This window comes from Stenella coeruleoalba (genome assembly GCF_951394435.1).
Source record: "Stenella coeruleoalba genome assembly, chromosome: 5".
Taxonomy (NCBI): Eukaryota; Metazoa; Chordata; class Mammalia; order Artiodactyla; family Delphinidae; genus Stenella; species Stenella coeruleoalba.
The window spans coordinates 21431738-21454192 of NC_137150.1; the positions used below are offsets into that span (position 1 = coordinate 21431738).

Sequence of the window (22455 nt, forward strand, 5' to 3'; positions counted from 1 at the left end):
ACTCACAGACATAGAGAAGAGACATGTGGTTTCTAAGGGGGAGGCAGGTGGGGGAGGGATGGATTGGGAGTTTGGGATAAGCAGATGCAAACTATTTTATATAGGATGGATAAACAACGCGGTCCTACTGTATAGCAAAGGGAACTATATTCAGATCCTGGGATAAACCATAATGGAAAAGAATATAAAACAGAATGAATATATATGTATAACTGAGTCACTTTGCTGTACAGCAGAAATTAACACAACACTGTACATCAACCATACTTGAATAAAATTTTTTTAAAAAAGAAAAATGTGTCAGGAGGAGCACATGATCAACAGTGTCGTGTTGTCAGTAGATCAAGCGAACGGAAACAAAATTGACCACTGGATTTAAGAACATGGAAATTATCATTAACCTTAACAAAAGTATAGTTTTTTTTTGGAATGGTTAAGGCAAAGGTCCATGTGGGGCAAGTGAAGAGAACACAGAAGGAGAGAAGTCAGAGGCTGCAAATACAGAAATCTCTTTTGAGGAGTCTTGTTACTAAAAGGAGCAAAAAATTGGTCTGTAGCTGACAGGAGAGGGGGTCAAAAAAAGTTCAGATGGAAGTTATAACAGCAGTTTGTACACTGATGGACGTGATCCTGCAGAGAGTGAAACTTGATGTAGGAGAGAAAGGAGAGAATTGCTGGTACAATGTCCTTAAGTGTGCCTGAGAGGAGGAGATGCAGTGCACACAAGAAGTGACCAGCATGGACAAACCATGTATGGATACACTGGGGAAAGCAGGCTATGTGCTTGTATAGTTGCTGACAGGTGGATGATATGGTGGTAGGAGTTTCTGAAAGTCATGTTCAGATTGTTGTACTTTCTCAGTGAAGTAGGATGCAAAGTCATAAGCTGAGAAGAAGGATAGGATAGGAGGTGCTTGTTTAGAGAGAAGGCATGAAATTGTTGTTTAGGTTAGTGGATGAAATGGTAATCTGGCAGCATTGAGGAACCACTTGATTTTGAGGTCATGAATATAAAATTGGGACTGATATGCATTGTTTTGTGTCCTTTGTTCATGGTAAGGTACAGACCTGCAGTAAAAGTGTTGCAATTAACCAGGATTTTTTTTTTTTTTTTTTTTTTTGCTGGTTGGTTGGTTTTTGCTAAATAAGTACTACAAAATAGGAAATATGTATATTCAGGGGTGTGATTATAAGAACTCTCCGTAGACCTTAGGCTGAATAAACAAGCAAATGAAGACATAAAGCGGGGGCAAATGGTAGGCAGGATGGGAGGCCTCGGTGCATCAAAAGATTGTTTCATTGAAAGTATCAGAGAGAGCAGGCCAGAAATAGAGGAAAGAAATAGAGGATAAGATACATGAATTTAATATGATGGAAGGACTGCATTCACTAGTCACCAAAACTATCTAAGATACACCTATAAAGAGGATATCTTTTTAAAATGTAGGCTGCGGTTGAATAGGAAACAAAACCATCAGAGGAAAGTAAAAGGGCAGGCACTGTTGGGATCATTTATGTATATATTGTATTTTCCAAGTGTCAAGATAAAAGTAGTATTGAAACAGGTGACAGAGAGTCAGGGTCTAAAATCACTGAGAAGCGGAAAGCAATGTCAGCAGATACCAACAAGAGAGTAAACTTTTTCTGTTCCTCTTTTTTTAATGAACATTTTTACCACTGTCTCTTCAGGTTAATCTGTGTACATCTAGTTCATTATTCCTAATAGCTGGTTGCTATTCCACAGTGAGTATCCACCACACTTTGTTTATTCATTGTCCCAGTTACGGACAATCTAAGCTGCTTACAAATCTTCACCACCACTAGCTATCATGAGTTTCCCTTATGGTCCCAACAGAAGAATTTCACTGAGATATCTGCCCTCGGTATATACCCAAATACTACCAGATTACTCTCTAGAGTGGAAACACCTATCCACACATCACACCAGTTAAAAATTAGAATGTTGCCATGACTTAAGGATCTACTTGTAGGTCTCTCCCTTTCACATATCTTCCTTATCTCTCTAAAGGTAACTAACAATCTGATATTCACTTTATTTTTCTAAAAATGTATACTTTTAGTTTTTATGTATGCATTTGGTTTATAGCCCATTTCAAACTTTACAGAAATGGAATCACTCTATACAAGCACTTTTTTTTTTTTTTTTTTTTTGCGGTACGCGGGCCTCTCACTGTTGTGGCCTCTCCCGTTGCAGAGCACAGGCTCCGGACGCACAGGCTCAGCGGCCATGGCTCATGGGCCCAGCCACTCCACGGCATGTGGGATCCTCCCAGACCGGGGCACGAACCCGTGTCCCCTGCATCAGCAGGTGAACTCTCAACCACTGCGCCACCAGGGAAGCCCTATACAAGCACTTTTTGATGACTCACTTCTTTTGTTCAATATCATGATTGTAAGAAATAACCATATTGCATGCGTGTAGCTGTAGTTTATTCATCTTCATTTATGTGGAGTATTCATTATATAAGTATGCAACTATTTGTCACATTTTTTGTGAATGGAAATTTTGGTTGTGTTGGAGAAGGTAATCAAGTAACTGAGAGGATGTGACCACCAATTGACCCTCAAGCTGGACCCAGGCAATCAGAGGCTCCTCAGTCCCTCCCCTGTCCTTGGAATGTGTGTTCTTCTTGCCTTCCCTAAGCTAGAAGTTGCCCCATGGACACAGCCTTGAGATACAAGGTGTTGTTGAGAACATCTGGACAGTATACATGACTGAATCCAGTTCAAAGCCTTATATAAGTTTTAAGACTCTAGTGAGCAGTTGTGGAGATCTATTCATTTTGCAGACACCCAAGCAAGCTGCCTAAGTTCCCTTGCTTATTAAAACTACCACCTACCAATCTGGAGTGGTCTGCCTCTTTCTTTGGTCTCTCTTTGTCCTCCATGTACAAGGGCCAGTTTGCAAACCAACAGGTTGCTTCCCATTGGGGGTTATAATGATCAATGCTTCTAACGAGTAGTCTTCCATATTTCTCATGTGGGAGATGTGCAAGGGTTTCTTTGTATATACCTTCAAATATACAGTTGACCCTTGACCAACACAGGTTTGAACTGCCTGGGGCCACTTATACATGGATTTTTTTTTTTCAATAATATACAGTCATCCCTCTGCATTTAAGAATTTCACATCCACTGATTCAACCAATGACAGATTAAAATTTCCATCTGCTGTTCATTGAATCCATGAATTCAAAACCCATGGATATGGAGGGCTAACTGTATTCACTATACTACACCATGTTAAAAAAAGGGGCTTGAGCAACTGTGGATTTTGGTTTACCTGGGGCCTCCTGGAACCAATCCCCTCTGATACCAAAGGATGACTGGAGTAAATAATGCCAAACTGTTTTCTACATCCTTGTGGCCATACACACACTCACCAGCAGTGCATAAGAGCTAACATGCTCCATGTCCTGTCAACACTTAGTATTGTCAGTACTTTTAACTTCTGCCATTTTAGTAAGTGTGTCATGGTATCTTATTTAATTTTTCTCTGTTTACTACAGAAGCTGAGCACAGTACAGGTCTGTTTGTATAAGATTTCATATGTTTAGAAATTCTTTATATTCCCATGTTTTAAGTAGAAGAATTTTTTTAACCTAAAAATATACACATAAAAGTTAACAGTAATGATTTGGGGAGGAAAGGAACTGGTATCAGGGGAGAAGATAATCTTTTACTTTTCATTTATCATTTTCAGTATAATTTCAATTTGTTTGCCCTATCAATGTGTTACTTTTATTTAAAAACTATAAATTACAAATTGAAGTTCAAAATTATCTTAAAGCACATATGTATTTAAACAAACACATAAGCTTAACACACAACTTTTAATCTGTCACCAGCCAAGCCGTTTTCTGGATAATTATGCTAGAATTTCCATGTCCAGTACAGTAGCCACTATCCACATGTGGTTACTGAGCACTTGAAAACTGACTAATGCCACATGTTGAAATTATATGTTTGAAATAGTTGGTGAAATAAATCATTTAATTTCACCTGTTTCTTGTAAGTTTTTTTAATTATTTTTTTTAAAGTATTTATTTATTTATTTTTTGGCTGCGCTGGGTCTTCATTGCTGTGTGCAGGCTTTCTCCAGTTGTGGTGAGTGGGGGCTATCTTTGTTGTGGTGCATGGGCTTCTCATTGCGGTGGCTTCTCCTGTTGCAGAGCACAGGCTCTAGGCATGCAGGCTTCGTAGTTGTGGCATGCGGGCTCAGTAGCTGTAGCTTGTGGGCTCTAGAGCGCAGGCTCAGCAGTTGTGGTGCATGGGCTTAGTTGCTCCGTGGCATATGGGATCTTCCCAGACTGGGGATTGAACCCGTATCCCCTGCACTGTCAGGTGGATTCTTAACCACTGCACCACCAGGCAAGTCCCTCTTTTAAGTTTTTAATGTGGCTCCTAGAAAACTTTAAGTTACATATGTGGCTCAAAATATATCTCTATTGACAACATTGCACTCGAATCTATTTAGTAACTAGAGAAAAACATGACTAAGGATATTGCCAAAGAAAAAATACAACTATGCAAAACATAAATATATTTCGCTTTAAGTCAGCCCAAAATTATTTCTAGTTATGCCAAAAACACAAAGCATACTTGGATACATCTTATTCAAATCACAACTGACTACAATTTGAGGTCAGGTGCAAGATTATAATTCTCATCAATTTTTACAGTTCATACATTTGCTTGTAGACAAAACATGGAAAGAAGTCCCAAACCACAAACAATGCTTTTGGTAACATCTACTCCCTCATTCTTGGAGTTAACATTTCATGAATGCCTATAATGGGTCAGGACCCGCATTAGACAACAACAAGAAAAAGGATGTTCACTAATAAACACAGGCCTTCCTTTTCCAGCCCCATTCAGTGAAGCCACATTCTCCGTGGCTTATAGGACACGTCCCACACTTTTAGCCACCACTTCGCAAAGCATGCATTTAAATGCAGTAACATTTTCAGGATGATCTAGCCTATAAATAGCACCAGAAGAAAACACTAGATATGCACCGTTAAGCATAAATTAACTCTAATGTATGTTGTCTATGCACTTAATGTATATTTGTTATAATAATTATCTCAATTTCTTGGGAACTTTGCTCTTGGGGGGATCCAAGCTTGGGGAAGCTTATTTTCGAGGCTGGAAATGTGAAGGGAATGTATTGCAGAAAACAATTGGTGTCCTCTGGCTGGCACTGAGCTGCAGCTGCACCGGCTGTGTGCGATATGGCTGCTGTCAATGAAGGCAATTGCATGCAGAGCACTGCTGGGCTGTCGACTGCAGCCACGGAAGGGTTTGTTGCAGTATTTTGGTGATGTCTGAAGATGCAGGCAAATGTTGGGAGGACAAAGCAACCACACTGAGCAAGGCACAAGAACCCAGGCACAAGGTAAGTATATTTAAAATAATGATAGAAATAAAGAGATTTTCAAAATGGTAAAGCAGTTCTTGATGGGGGGCACTGGGGTTTCTGATGATTTTAAATGTCTTCTTAATTCTCCCCATCAGTCTACTTGGTAGCTCCAATTCCCTTCTGTTCTCTTTCTCTCTCTCCTTCTCCTTCTCCTCCTGTCTCTCAGAGACACAAACATACACCCTGAAGGACATCTAAATAAATAATTATTGATATGTCATATGTCTGTACAGTTTTCTGCTTGCAATGCTCTTCTTCTAGTACTATAGCTTGCAATGAGCCAGAACCTCTCAGAAGATTCCCACTACTTTTAGACTCTTTAAAGGAAAAATGCCGTTATGAACTGTTAAAAGTTTACATTATGCATAAAAGGTCAGAAAAATGCCAGAAGACAAAGTACAGTAAAGACAGACTACCTCAGAGAACTCCATTCAGCTTAACTTCATCTTACCTGAAGAAAACGTACAAGGCAGAAAATTTTAAAAAGAACTTCTATGGACAATCTAAACTTTTGCTTCTGCCTTGGGCTTTACAATCTACTGATTATGCGATACCCTTTGTCCCAGGGAGTCTGTGCACAGGACTCTAAATTAAGAGTCTTTTTTTATGTCATCTTGGTGAGTGGGGACCCCTCTAGATATATTTGTTCCAGAACCAGCTTCTCCTAGTTTCAGACAGATTCTTCTCTGTATCTAGGATTCTTTTCCATTTTTTTTCTAGTCCTTTAAATCAATCTCTTTTTAAGTAGGCAGAAAGAGAGAATGCAAGAAATCTATCCCTCATTAGCAACCAAGAAGCATGATCCAGTATACTGTTCTTTCATTATTTAAGAAATAATATCTTAATAGTTACTATTGTTCTGTTTTAAAGTAACAGAGGAAAGGAAAATTAGACATGTACATGTGAAACAAAGAATTGCTCATTTGAATGATACATTACTGATTCTGATTAGCTTTGTTTTTCAGAGAGAGTATGAGTTGTATCATTTTATTTTCAGGAGGTGGTAACTGACTCTTACTTTTAAAAAACAAAAGGAGTATTGCGTCTCTATGCTGTGATCCTCCACTAGAGCGGAGGTCATATCATTACAGTCTGTAGACTCCATATGATATGCCCACAGTAAAAAGTTAATAAATAATTATTGAAAGAATGAATGAAGCATTGTATCAAAAGGGCAGGTCTGAATAAGATAGCAAAGAAAAGCACTTTGATAGGAGGTTTGCAACATGTGGACAGATGGCTGCTGAAATAGGAGTTGTACTTTCCCAGGGAAGACACATCCAAGTTCGCATTAAAAGATTGGATATCTTGGACTTCCCTGGTGGCGCAGTGGTTGAGAGTCTGCCTGCCGATGCAGGGGACACGGGTTCATGCCCCGGTCCAGGAAGATCCCATATGCTGCGGAGCGGCTAGGTCCGTGAGCCATGGCCGCTGAGCCTGCATGTCCCGAGCCTGTGCTCCGCAACGGGAGAGGCCACAACAGTGAGAGGCCCGCGTACCGCAAAAAAAAAAAAAAGATTGGATATCTTACATCCACAGTGTAGTTGCAAATCAAATAACTCTGGAAAAAACATTTATACTAATGATATTTCTTCCCATGATTGTGTTAACTAATTAATTAGTACCCACCTTGAATTGTTTCACAATGAATTTTAGTATGGGAAATTATATATCCAGAGATAAGATTTATGCATAGGAATGCATGCCTTAAGTGCTGCAAGTTTGCTAAAAGTGGATTCACGTTTTAGCAGATCCGACCATGAGCCTCACTGAATGAAAGGAGTTATGTTATCACTAAATTGCAGTCCATTACCATACCATTCCTCACCTGTAGCAGTTACTTGTATGATAAGCTGTTCGTAAAATTTGCTATTAATTATTCTTGCATGATATAGTATGATAGGAACAACTGAAAATATAAATACATGCAATCATGTTTACATATATCAGATTATAATGTAATTAAGACTTCTAGATGGTCCTTCTCATAAATTAATACTTAGGAGTCCACTAGATATTCCCCACTATGGTGACCAAGCCAGTGTTGAAAGGGATATGTGGAAATGGAAATTCTTATCCCTTACTGTTGGGAATGTAAATTGGTACAAGACCATTGAAGATCAATTCAGTGATATCTAGTAAAGATGAAGATCTTCATATCCCATAAGCCAACATTTTTATTTCTGGATATATATCTTCCAAAGGACTGCTATACATGTGCATAAGAACCATTGCCTTACATAATGGAAACAACTAAACATCCATTAAAATGGCAATGAGCAAAAATTGTATTCATTATACTCATAAAATGTAATAACATGCAGTGGCTGAAAACAATGTAATGCTATGCATTACCATAAATTTTAAAAAACATAATTTTAAGTGACTAAAATGTGTTTGAGTTATACCTAAAATAATATTTATATAAATCAAGAAAAACAAGTAATTCTCTCACTTCATGTATATGTATATTTAGTTATATATTTACATATATATGTTTATGTATGTATGTATGTATATAATTTCCAGGAACACATACTTTTATAGTAAAACCAGAGGCAGAATAACTATTAAGCTGATGAAACAGCCTAAAAGTCAGTTCCTACTAGTCCTGGTCCTTGGTCCTGCCCCATACCTGTAGGCTTACATCTTAACGCACTCCATACTCTTTCCGCAAAGGATGTCATCGGGAGCATATTGCTGATTTTGTTTCGTTTCGTTGTATAACAGGTAGCACTTATTTGTCACTATATAGGCTTAAATAAATAGGCAATCTCTCCCTTTGTACTGAGAGAAACTATTTTGGTGAGACTTTTCAATCACGAAAATTTAAGTCAAACATCTCACAACTAAATAATTAAATAATGGGGAAGTTCTGAACAGTGATGTAACATTGAATGGATGGACCTTCTGAAATAGCTTTGACAGGTCCTGGGAAAAGGCCATGGGCAGGCATGATTGTGTCAAGATTATGATGGAATTTTTTTTCATTTCCTTTTGGCTGAAACTGAAGATGGAGGATATAGAGTCTTTTCTTTCAGCGGGGGGACAAGGACAGGCAAGGCAGGACATCCTGAGTAGATGAGCACGCCCAAACAACAGAGCAGCAGAGCTGAGGCTCATGACAGAGAGACCGGTAGGGAGTTTCCTGGGAAGGGGCAGGCCCACTGACACTAGATTTCCTGATATTCATTTTCGCGTCTCCTTTTGTGTACTTCAATCCCACCATGTTATCATCAAGCCCTGGGTCATGTCTGTTGGACATGCCCAACTTGTACTGTCTATATTTCATGGAATCAAGGGAGCAGACTGAAATACTGTAGCCTGCTGGCAAAATAAAACTGAAGCTGCTTGAAAAAGCCCAGGGCTTCATAGCACAGGGGTAGGAGGATTGTGTGACCATTTGGAGTATTGAGAGTGGTCCCGGTTCTTCCATAGAGGCGGCAGGTGTTAGGGGAGTTGGAATGAGAGCACTGTGAAGGTGAATGGCAGCAGGAAAGCAGCAGGATGGGGGTTGAGGGCAACTTGTGGAGCAACATCTCCTGTCTGTGAGAACACTCAGTGACAGGACACTTGAACCTCTGGGAGGTCCCTTAAGGAGGGTTTGCAAGCCTCTCCTTGAGAAAGGCTGGGAAACCGAAAGGAATGGAGGGAAGGGGAGACCTCAGGTTGGTATCTGCTGGGCCTTTTTTAAAAAGAAAAAAGGACGTTGGTGCTGTCTTTGGCAGGACAGAGGAAGGAAGTATAAAGGAAGAAATAGGCAGTACCTACACATCATCAAGTTAGATGGCCTGGAAAGTCTTTGTTGTAGGTCAAATATTGAAAGATTCAGTGAGTCAAATGGCCATGTCCAAACGCTTAGATGGTTGGCCTTCTATAGGCCAAAACATATGTTTAATTCACTTAGGTTTCTATATTTTGTTTCAAAATTGGTGCTCTGTTGAAAGTCAAAATTAACTGGTCTGTTATGACCATAATTTAAAATACCATGTTTTTTAAATTAATTTTTATTGGAGTATGGTTGCTTTACCATGTTGTGTTAGCCTCCACTGCACAACAAAATGAATTAGCCATACACATATCCCCTCCCTTTTGGACTTCCCTCCCATTTAGGTTACCACAGTGCATTAGGTAGAGTTCCCTGTGCTCTACAGTATAAAATACCATGTTTGATAGTGCTAATAACAACTTAGTTTCTTTGGATCAAAGTTTTTCCAGATGCCTGTGGCAAACATTAAGAAATTTAGGAAACATATAATTTAATTTAAAAATACTAATCATATTTATACACAGTTTCTGCAAAATGATAACTCAAATAATGGCAGCTCATTTTAACCTCGAACATTTCAAAACAACAACAAAAAGAAACATCTCTTTGCCACATAAGAAGAACCCAAACTTTTGGCTGTCTACAGCCTGTGAGCTGACTTCATCATTTTTCATCACTATCCATGCCTTCTCAGGCCACTTAACTAGTTTTAGAAGCAGACAGTGTCGCTGATAATGTAGTATATCCTACAAGTTCAACCTTTGCAAATCATGCCATCCAGGGCAACTGACTTGGTGAGCAAAATCTCCATGGTCGTTTAGAAATATGAACTGTCTAGTCAAGTTTACAGTGCTTTTTTGTTTCCCCTCAGTGTGCAATGCAGTTAAATATTACGTGTATGTTTCATTTAACTCTATGAGATTATTGAAGGTTTCTATTTTCAAATTCCTGATTAATCAAATTCAACTAAAAATAAATATTCATTTATGTATGTAAAAAGTAGGAAATAATCCTTTTCTTGTTACGGGGAGAGGAAAGTGGGGAGAAATCCAGAGTAAACATAAAAATATTGCCGTTCAAACATTTTCAAAATTTAAAAAAAATTATTTATAACTGTCAGAAACTTACATGTGATAAGAATGTTTTATCACAGACTCTGGTACAGGAGATTTCTAGAAATTAGAAAAGTAGAATATTTCTATTATAGTAGTGAGGGCAAAAATATATATTCCAAGAAGTAATTTTTAAACACTAAGTGGAAATAAGGCCCATAAAAATGAATGTTGTATGTTGTATATTTTCCTTCCTGGTTTTTATTATTTTGAAATTGGTCCTTCAGCCACCAAGTGGGATGATGGTTTCTGAATAGTGTTTACTTTTGATGATAGCTTTGTCTCCCCCTGTTGTTCAAAATGATAAAATACAGCACTCTGGAAACAGCAAGGCTCTCCGTTCCTCCGGTATTTGTAAGCTGACAAGAAGTATACAGATACCCTCTGAAGTTTTATGCCTGCTGTGTTTCTCTCTTTGCTGCAAGAGGAGCCTTTTCTTTTAACCTGCATGCCTTTGAAGAACTGACTCAGCATATTCATGGCCTCTAAAGGTAAGAGTAAATATAGGCAGCTAATAAATTTTTCCTTATATTATGACTGAAAACACACAGTTCTAAGGGTGTTACAATCGGTGAGATTGATACTTTAAAACCTGTCATTTAGTGCTTTTCAACGTTGGAATTTTTAACTTTGAACTCCAAGGAGCATGTTGCATTACATTTTTTAAAAAACACTCTATCTGATAGAATGTAAAAGTTAAGATGCAAACAGTGTTTTTGTTATCATAAATATAAACCTAGTGACTTGATGTGAAAAGCTGCAGAATAAAATTTAGAATGGGAATATTTAATGCCAAGCACAAAGACAAGTTGATATTCCCAGTTTCAAGGGATTTGTAGAAAACTTTTCACACATAAGTTAAAAAGTGTTAAAGTACAGTTCAATATTTTAAAATTTCCCATTTGTTGTTTAAAATATGAGATACAGCCATTTATTATAGAGAATTAAACATGTGTTTTCAGGAAATCCTAGTAAATTTAATGGACTAGAAGTAAAGATTTCTGAACTATGAAGCAAAAATCTTTCAAAATTTCTTTGATGGTAAATTATATCTAAAAAGCAAACAGAAACTAAGCAAGCAGATTAAAGACTTTGGGAGGGGGAACTGGTAAGTTTTCCTCAAATCCCTAAAACTGCAAATATCATTAATGTTGTCTCACTTAAAGAACTTCTCAGAAGACAAGGGATGTGCTTGTTTTAGGTAATGGGTTGCAATCTCACAAAAAATATTTGTGAAATGATATAAAAATGAAATTATAATGTGTTTTCATTCCATTATCAGAAGAAACCATTAAACTCTAGGCTCTAATGAAAGTGAAGAATTATGATTAGTATAATTGGTGGAAACCTTTTAACCTAATTACAAATAGGATAATAGAATTCACAATTTAAAATATCCTAAATTAAATTAATGATCCATTCAGAGAAACATGTATGCTTATTTGCTTCCTTTATCAAAATAGACTTTGGATGATATTTAATTTGGAACAAAGGAAGTAATCTTTTCACTTTTTGTCAACATGTAGCATACACCAGTCCCTGAGTATCACTGGGAAAGCTCAAACAAATTGTAAAATATAGACGTGAAACATCAAAATTATGAATTTTAATACATGTGTACTTCATTTTTATATTTGAAGACAGACAAAAAAAATCTTGACAAGTTCTTTCTTTCATTTAAGACTGACACTAAGACTTAGTCCAAAACACTTCATCACTTTATCAAGTAAAAGTTACAGCAACAACTGCAGCCTGTAAGGGAAAGAGTTGCAGAGTATGTGAAATATTTATAAGCTAGTTATACATTTTTAAAAGAGTAGATAGAAATTCAAAGCCAGATAGAAATTCAAAGGAGTTCCTTCTTCATTTGGTGGTCTGAGTCTCTGAAGAAACTTGTGACTAGAAAGCAATATTATGATCAAAATATGATTAATCTACCAAAAAAGCAGTGATGTTCAGTAATGATAGGGGCTCAAGAGTAAACTTAGAGGCAAAACTTACGGTAGAAAACTAACACTCTTGCTCCATCTCACTCAAAATATTTAACAGATGAAGTGGGTAAAACATCTGTGAGAGACCCTATACTACTTAAAAGAAGTGAAAAATGAAGTTTCCTTTTGAATTAGAAGTCTGGTTTTAGGGGGCAAGTTGGTTTAACATCATTATTTATCTAAAATATTTTTGTGGAGTTTTATTCAAATATATTTAAAGACATTATTTATAATGTCGTGATGTTTTCTGGCCCATGAAACTGTATTGGCAATTAGCATTTTTCCAGGGAATACAGGCTAATTAGACATTTCACACATTTTGTAGGAAGGTCAATCAGCACCACTAAATCAAAGGACAGTCTGGATACTGGATGCCATTAGAACTGAGGAAATATTTGTGTGGTCTGGAGTCCCCTGGTTTAGTATAAATAAACACAATTTAAGAACAGCTTGGTCTCAGACTTTAAGTTTGAGAAAAACAGGAGTTTCCAGGATGATCTAAACTGAACAGAAGCTTCAGTTTAGGTCTTCAGAGGCTGTGCTGCTCCAACGTGAGCTGAAATCCCAGAAGAGAAAGCAAGTGATCTCAGAATGGTGATCCCAGCAGTCTCTAACTGAGCCTCTACTCCCCAGTAAAGACTTTGGACATGATCTGCTCTGGGCCCCAGTGCATTAACATCTCTTAATGCCATGACATCTAAGGACCTAAAGACCTGGGTCAGAAATGTAGAGCCACTTGCCAGACACTCAAGAATCTACCACGTTCTGTCACAGCAAAAGAGTTTACAAGATAAAATTGGAGTAATTTGCTAATCTTTTCAACAATAAAATTGGCTATGAGAGAGAATCTAATAGTCTTCTATCAGCTATTATTAGAAATTAATCCCTACACATTTTTTTTAATTGAAGGATAACATGTGTACAGTTAAGTGCATAAAGGCACCAAACTTAAGCTCCATGATTTTAAAAATCAGGATGCACTTGTGTAACCACCACCAAGATCAAGATACAGAACATTTCTGGCACCTCATAAAGTTCCCTTTCTGGTCAATAGCCATGCACCTCCACTCCCAAGATGAAGCACTGTTCTGAATGTTATCATTATGAACTAGTTTTCCCCAGATCACAATTTTGTCTCTGCTTCTCTGAAAGTCAATGACAACAGTGTTTTTGGCACTAATGCCAAAGAAAGGATGTTTGTTGCCTTTTATTATTTTCTAGCTGTTATTGCGGTAGGGGCCATTTGCTCCTCTCCCAGATTTTACATGGTGTTATCTAGTCTTCCTCTCCGTTTACTCAGTTAGTAGCTCTCGAGAAGGGCTAAGAGCAAGAGGAATTCTAAAGTCTATATCCTTTGTGTCTGCCCCAAATCTGAGAGAAGTTCAGGATGGGGGCCTTTGGGGAAGCAAATTGTTATAATATTATCAGGGTGGAGCTCTCTTTTCATGGGGCCAAATGACAGGTTTGCTTCCATTCATTCCTACCCCTAAAGTGTGTCCAAATTCTAAATGTCACAGACCAGTATAATCTTAGAAATCCATATTGGTCTCTTCCCACAACCTTATTGTTAAATGAATAAATGAATCATTTGGCAATTAATGTCCCTCATTAACACTAAATGTACACATGACTTTAATGAGCCAATTGTTACTAGAAACAGTTTATGTCAGTGTCCAAAGGACCACTCCTTAGGTGCCTGTGTTCCTCCACCAGGTTTGCTTGGGCTTTTTTAATCCCTCTCAGATGCTCACCCAGGCTGTGCTTGAGAAGCAATGAATGAAGAGGAATTTATAATCTCCAAAGGAAAATCAGTCCTTTCTTCAGATTTATTTTGTAGAGGTTTAAAAGATTCAGAAGAATACCTCCTCCCCCTTCACACACACATATTACATGGATCTGGGTATCAGTGCTGAAGAGAGACCATTCTCATCTACTGTGAATTATATAGCTGTCACTCCAATCTTAGTATATGTACAATGAGTGCTTATCCAAATCTTTGTGCATCTGTTATAAATTTCTTCCTCATATTAATCCAGAGCCAGTTTCCTTGTCCTTCCCATTCATCGTTTTTGTTTGTTTGTTTGTTTTTTGCCTCTCACTGCTGTGGCCTCTCCCACTGCCGAGCACAGGCTCCGGACACACAGGCTCAGCGGCCATGGCTCACGGGCCTAGCTGCTCCGCGGCATGTGGGATCTTCCCGGACCAGGGCACGAACCCGTGTCCCCTGCATCGGCAGGCAGACTCTCAACCACTGTGCCACCAGGGAAGCCCCATAGGTTTTTAAAATAGTCTAAATTACTTTTCTTCATAATGGCTTCTCTGATATTTGAAAACACCCGTCATGAACCTTGCTTGCTCCATACCTACACTCAAGCTAAAACAGCAAAGTGTAAAGGAAATGAATGCACATGTGAGAACTCTGACAATTTGGCTTAATAAAGATGAGAAGTAAAAACACTGATAGTCTTTGAAAGAAATAATGGTATCTAATGAGGGAGACAGCCAAATGGCAGTCAGGTGAGAAGAAAAGGGAAAAATAATAGTAGAAAGGAAATAAAGTATATTTTTAACGAAGAAGAAGAATTTTGCACGCACCACGTACATGTCTTATGCATAATATTAGGCTCCAGACTAAGGCAGTATAAATAGCAAATCTCCGAATTTCAATCGAAGAGATAATTGAAATAGTAACAATTTTACCTGGCAATAATATAATATAATATAAACAGATGATTAAAAAATCAAAGCCAAACATTTTAGAACTCTGTAATTCTTTTATCATTTGTAATTTGTGAGCTACAAAGGGATTCATACTGTCAAAATTTTTTCGGATCCTTTTTACCAAACACTGAGAAATCAAAGCTAAATTAAATATTACACTGCCCTTAAGAAGCTCATAAATTAGTTACAAATATTCCCATTTGTTCTCAAAGTATATATCGTCAGACCAGCAGCATTAGTTTACCTGGGAACTAGTTAGAACTGCAAAATTCTCAAGCTCCACACCCACTCCAACAACAGAATTAGAAAGTCTGGAGTGTGGCCCAGCAATGGGTGTTTTAATAAGCCCCCCAGCTGGTTCTGGTGCAGGCTAAAGTATAAGGGCCCTGAATTACATCTAGCCATAGCAGTATGATTGATAAAAAGAGACAAAATATCCTTGGAAATTATGAGGCACCTTCATAATATTTGAGGAAGGGAGAATATGCTTGAAAGTCATAGTTATGATTTAAAACCTATGTCTAAGGTTATCCTTTTATGAGTAGAGAACATCTAGTTTCTTTTGCCATTGATTTTCTTTTTGCAGTGTATAATCTTTTAGCTCTTTGAATAGAAGTTTCACTTGCCTTCAAAAAATATACTTTCTAAAATCATTTATTTTGCCCAAATTATCCAACTTTTCTCACAACTACCTCTGGTAGTCTTCCACAGTCCTTTATCTCTGGCTTCGGGGTCAAGTGGCGCTGACAGTGAGTAGGAAAAATGAAGGAAAGGGCACTGTAGTGAGAGGCTACTGTGGGAGATACTCCACCCTCTGAATTAAGAGGAAGCAAATATTATAAGATAAACTAAATAAAATGGCCTACATTTAAATACGGACTGGGATGGTCATTCTCTTGCAGATGCACAGAACCAAAGAAGCAGAAGTCTGCCTGGTTTTCTTCCGGGAGCTTCAGACCCAGACCACGACCTTCACATCTCACCTTCCAATCCAGGGAACCAAGTGTGGCAGCGGGGTCCCCCTCCACCAGGGAGTCTCCCTCCTGGTCTAGAATATTTAAGCCAGGTGCTTTTATCTATTTCTACTAAGTGTTTGCCCTTAAAATGAATATAAACTTGATTTCTTGCCTTTCAATCAAGGCTGAAGAACTTCAACAAATAACTTACTGAAGTGAGAAAAGCATTATAAATCATGAAATTATAAAATCTGTCTTTTATTTATTTCTGTTATTTGGGAAGAAACATTTTTCTTTTATGGTCACTTCTAATTTCCTTATTTAATTGTCAGAGGAAGAACACTAAACATTTTCGATTGAGCTGTTTAGCACACTTATCATTTTACTGCTCATTGCTCAAGGTGTCAGCACATTTGGCCTGGAGAAACTGTCTAATATGTCTAGACACCTACAGCTATTTAATTAAGGACACTGAGTACCTGTCTTAATCAAGGCACATTAATGGTATAAAACCTAGTCCCTCTCACCCAAACGTTCTGCAACCTCATTGGCAAAGACAAAAAATGATGACAAAAAATGCAAGGCTGGGTACTAGAGCCAGATAAGCACACAATTTTAATTTGCGCAGGTGTACAGAGAAGAGAAACGTTGTTAAAGATCAAAGTACTCAGGAGAGACTTCTGCAATGAGCTGAGAGCTCAACATCTTCAACTGAATCTCAAAAAGGTGGATGGAAATCCAAGAGAAAATCAGCCTATCAAGTTAGCATTGTCTTCTGATGCTCTTGCATCTCCAGGCCAATTTGCTTGAAAGATCATATTATCATTAGGTATAGCCACTGTTCTAGTCATTGGAGGGTAAGCAATGATTCAAGCCTTATAATAAATCAATCAAGAAATATTATCACCTGAATTCTACGGCACATAAATAGCAATTGATATTTATGTATATTATTGTTGCTTTTGTATTTATCCTACAAAAGATTAGAAATACACTTACACTAATATTGAGATGTCAGCACATCTGCTGCAATTTTCAGCTTGTTTGGCACTCTTTCAAACTATAAAGTCTATCTCCTTTATCAAAATCAAATCTCTGTGTTAATTCCCTTAAGGTGCAAGAGATTTCTGTTATGCCTGATAGGGTTTAAGCTGCACGCAGCATATGTTCCCGGGAAAATGTTTATAATTGCAGATGCCTTCTCCAGAAACCCACTGGCAGACAAATGTACTTTAGAGACTGGAGAGCTCAGGGAGATATGTAAAAGAGCTGGAAAGGCTAACCTACCATCTTCCATCTGCAGGAAGGATCAGCTGTAATAGCTGACTAGAGTTGATTAACTGCTGCAAGCTGTTTGGGAATGTTGTCAGACAAGGTTTCGCCGAGTATAAAAGTGATATACCAGTGCCAGAGGGCTGAGGTTTGATGATCACATATGGTCATCACATAGTCTTCTTCCATCCATGAATGATGACACACCCGGAGCCAGATGCTTGACATGAATACACTTTTTTCATATTTGATAGAGATATGAACCCGTTGGCTGCAGTTCTAAAATGAAGTCAATTTTCCAAACGTACACCTTTGGTAATCTTTTTCAGAAACCAAAAACATGCCACAAATTGGTGGCTATTTTACTTCAAAGGGAAAGAAAATGTATAATCTTTATACTAAAAGAACACTAATTTGCTTTAAAGTGGTGCGTATAGAAAAGGATGAATGCACATTTTGAAAGTTTAATACTACTAGTTTGTTAAGAAACATATATATAAAGAATTTTATGAGCTAACTTTTATCTAAAACCATAAGGTTAAATAAAACTATGAACATTTGAAAATAGTACATGCTTCAATAAACAAACAGGAAAATATTTAATAAAAATCCTTCTAAGTTAAAAAACTCAAAGTAAAATTTTAAAAAAATCATCTATTCTCCTTTAATCAAGACTATCCAATGACTACTACTGAAAATCATGTTTCCATTAATAATTTGAAAATAAACTCCCAAGCGGGGTGTGTGTGTGTGTGTGTGTGTGTGTGTATACATACATATGTACATGCACATACTTATATGTCTAGACATGTATATATATATGTTGTTCATGTAGGTTAAACTTAAGAATAAAACCAATACATTCTCTTTCCAGATGGATTAACATGTTCATAATAGTCAATAACATTATATCCTATAAGCGTCAAAGGATAACTATTTATAATTTAGTCACCTATAGCTAAGAGTAGTGAATCAAAGTCTACAAGGACACATGTAAAGATCACATTTATTTTGCTACATGTATTAAATGGAATCAATGATACCTGTAAACCTGATAAATTATACATAAGAATTGATTCTTAGTTACATATCCAAGGCTGTAATTAGGTTTCCATTCTATACCTTTCATACTTCAGGAGTTCTTTACTTGCCCTGACACCCGAATACATGACACAATCTCTTTAGACTTTCCAACAATTCCTAGTTCATCAATTAATAGCAAAAGATGAAAAGGGCTCTTTTGGACCATGGTTTATAAGTGGCCTGGGGCGATTTAAAGGAAACTACAAGAACAACCAAAACCAAGACCCTCAAATCCAGGACGTTTGCCCACAGAGGTAGATTAAGTCAAATGTTATTACAGAGGATGGGAGAGTATAAGAGTAAATAGGGAGGAAAGGTACTCAGAAGTCCCATAGCATCACTTAAGAATTGTTTCTCCCAGTTCCTAAGATTAGTTTAGTGATGTGGTACAGCAGAGTAAAGAGCACGTCAAAATCAGCGGCATTACTGCCTGGGTTCAAATCCCAGTCTAACCACTTATTGATACATGCTCTGTGACGTTGAGCAAACTACTTCCTCTCTCTGGGATTGTTTCCTCACATGTAAAATGGAATGATATCTAGCTCTCTGATGTGTGTGAGGATTAAATCAGACACTATGTCAAAAAATCTGGCACAGTGACTACCTCACGGTAGTCATTAAATAAACAACTGCTATTATTAGGTATTAGAGAGGTACAACTTCCCTTTTCAACCAATAGTCTTTAAATTTCAAGGCTGAAAACTTGATCCATGACACAAATAGTCAAAGCTCCTAAACTCAAACTTAACTTCTGTCCCCATACTCCTTCTCTATCTCTAAGTTACTCCTACATAGATCCACTGCTTAATAATCGTGCATGTCCTTTTGAAGCTTACCCCTTCTCTTTCCTCAACTCTCCATTTTCCTCAAAAGAGGAGAACAGAACTAACAATACTACACAACAAAGACCGATTCAAATTTTTTTTAAAAACTTTGTCATAGTTGTTAAAATATGTTTTAGAATATCTTAAATCATAAATTTTGGAAAAAATATTTTTGTGAATCTTAAAATGGAGGTCACATGTACTTTTATCAATAATAAGACTTAAATAGAAGAAATGATATTAGTTTTTACCTCCACCTCAGGATATACAAGGAGAGTGAAGGAAATAAGGTAATGTTATATTTTCTGCGTTTGTGATGCCCGATCAATTCCAACTGTTAGTATCGATTACTTTCATTTAAAAGTTATCAGTGAGTATATTAATGTGAAGGGAGAATAAAGTGAAGAAAATTTTAAGGCAAGATAGAAAATGAAGCATTTAAAAAAGTAATAATCAGCATTGCACTCAGTGATTTTGCCTTAGTGAATCTTCAAGTATTGAATATCAAAATGAAAACATACACAAATAAAATTCACTCTAAGAACATATTTTAAATATTTCCTTTAAAAAGCAGTTTGTACTGTATTCTGTTTAATAAGTCACTCCTCAACTGTGGCTACTTTATCTCTGTAAATTAACTTCACTTCTAATTACATAGGCAAGTTTTAATGTGTCATGCATTTAGTGGCTTAACTCTTTTCTGCTTAAATTGGTACTTTGCTGGCATCAGCAGGATTTCTGGGTTTTCTTCCCCTAGTTCAAAGGAAGATGTGAATGAGAAAATTTTAAAGAATAGCTTTTTTCAGCTTTAACAAAGACGTTTCATCGCTGTGAGGAATGAGTTACTGCATGACAGAGTGAAAGTAGAGTTATAGGGCTGAGTGGAGAGGCCATGCATGCAGGTCATTACTGTTTGGTTTCATTTTGGTTCATTTCTTTTAAAAAGAGAGAGAGAGAGAGGTTTAAAACCTTATAGGCATTCTTATTCAGATTGTTTAAAAATATTCTCAAAGATATTGTTTCCAAGAGCTACACTTTTATCTGATTACCACAGAAAAACACACAGAGCTAATCACAGTTGCTAATGTTATTCTGGGCAATTCTGCCTTGAAATTTTCAGGGTTCTTGTAATTTTTAAATTTTACTTGAATAAAAACCATGTTAACTTCTTTTTCATTATAAAATGTGAGCTGTTTTCAACCATTTCCCTCACAGAGAACATGAAAATCATCTAATTTCAGGTAGTCTAGTAAACAGGTTAATAGTAATAGCTGCAAAGGTTTTCAAAGACCTGTGATGTAATACTTTTTATTTCCTTTATGTCGTCTTTTAACAGTTAGACCTGATAATTATACACCAGCAGGTGGAGCTTCTTGGAAGTAAGTATATTATATTCTGTAATTATTAAAACTGTTGAAATGTTTTAAGTTTCAGAAGTTTCTTTACATCTAAATATTTTATAAATGATAAAGTTAAATGTTTAAGATAGATTAAAAAGAGCACTAGGCTTATTTTATAAAATAAATACTGAAAGTAAAATTATTAGTCTGATATAGATAAACATAAAAGCATAAAACTCCCCAAGTCTTTGATGATATTGTCATTAGGAATCTAATATTATTTTTAATCTTAAAGTAATAAAAACTATTTGGTCATTTCCATGGCTGCTAATAGTTTAAATTTTCTTAATGCTGTAATTTCAGACATGGAAATCAGGTTGAGACTAAATAACAAAAAATCATCAAAACAAAATATGTTTTATCATAGTGTCAGAGATTCGTCAAATAGGCAAATCATGTAACAATACACAAATTTACAATGATGACTAACTGAATTCAAATTAATCAAGTATTTTTGTCCTTAACTAAGATATGTCAAAATTGTAATAGATAGCATGCAGCTGTAGATATAATAGCAGATAGAGATTTTAGACAAAATCATTACTATCAGTGTGAGTTGTCCCAGTAAATTCCATAACAGTGATAGAATTATTATCTGAGTATTTGATTCTTCTTTACAACGTTGCTTCCCTAGTTGAAAAGTGGTACTATATGTGTCCAAGTAGGTCACATATCTGTAATCAAAATTTAGTAATTGCACAACTTTGTTCTCAGAGTTTACTTCTATTTCTATGCCTAAATCCTCAAAATTTCGAGCACGGAAGTAGATTTGTCTGAATAAGATACCATATACTTAATAACTGATCACACACTCTGTTTTCTTTTAATAACACAACAATTTTTACTCACATAAAGTTTTGATAGTAAGCAATAAGCATGATTTTGATAATTATTTTTTTTTGCTCCATTAGTGATACTTGGCACTGAGACCTCCAACAAATATGAGATTAAAAACAGCTTGGGACAAAGAATTTACTTTGCAGTGGAGGAAAGCATCTGCTTCAATCGTACTTTCTGTTCCACACTGAGATCTTGCACTCTGAAGATCACCGATAACTCCGGTCGAGAGGTGATTACAGTCAACAGGCCCTTGAGGTGTAACAGCTGCTGGTGCCCTTGCTACCTACAAGAGGTTAGTCTTTGGCTCTGGGTGTGCTTGTATTTTTCCATGTTTGGAAAGATCAGCAATTATTTCTTAAATAAATGGCATTCATCTGGAGATATGGGGCAATTAACCTTTCAATTGGTTGAATTAGAATGTTGCTCCTTTAGGATCAGAACAGCTTGAGGATTTGGTGATTCACTAAATTTTTTTTCCTTTCCAACCAAAAACTATAGTGGCTTCTGTGATGTTAATCGGTAACGACAGCTCATGCATCATGTAAATGAGACACATCCTCCTGAATCTCTGTATTAGCCACGTAATTGTAATAGCTATAAGTTCCACCATTAAGCAAATCTACCCTTTTTCTTCTCTTATTGGTGCAAAGTTCAGGGAGTGCTGAGTGATACTAAACTCTTCTAAAGTATTCTCTTGGGTAGGTATTATTTTTAGTACAGAATCTCAGGTTCCATTCACCCATTTATGACAAACTTCAAGGTTTAGCAAAGACTATGTTCTTGTTCTAGAGGGAATCATCTGATTCTTATATTTTTAATATATAATAGATTTTCATCACGAATAGGTCTATAGTAATAACTTTCATTGACATGATGCAGCTAAGTTGATATGGAAAATATACTTACTTTGATGTTTTTGATATCATAACACCTCTATAAGTTAGAAGGAATAGATTTTACTCTCTACATTTTGCAATTGAGGAAACTGGGACTTAGAGAGTGGAGGTGCCTTACCTATGATCACACATCTAGAAGATACAATAA

The 22455-nt window shown here is 36.7% G+C and overlaps 1 protein-coding gene across 1 annotated transcript in view; it reads left to right on the forward strand.

Moving 5' to 3' along the window:
* PLSCR5 (phospholipid scramblase family member 5) overlaps positions 1–22455 on the forward strand; it is a gene marked incomplete at both ends in the record, with an annotated part of 31620 nt that overhangs the window by 3375 nt on the left and 5790 nt on the right. The window contains 3 exons of the mRNA XM_079922794.1: positions 15939–16102; positions 20508–20550; positions 21483–21703. Of these exons, the coding sequence (XP_079778920.1) occupies positions 15939–16102; positions 20508–20550; positions 21483–21703 (428 nt within the window). The remainder of the gene's footprint in view (positions 1–15938; positions 16103–20507; positions 20551–21482; positions 21704–22455) is intronic.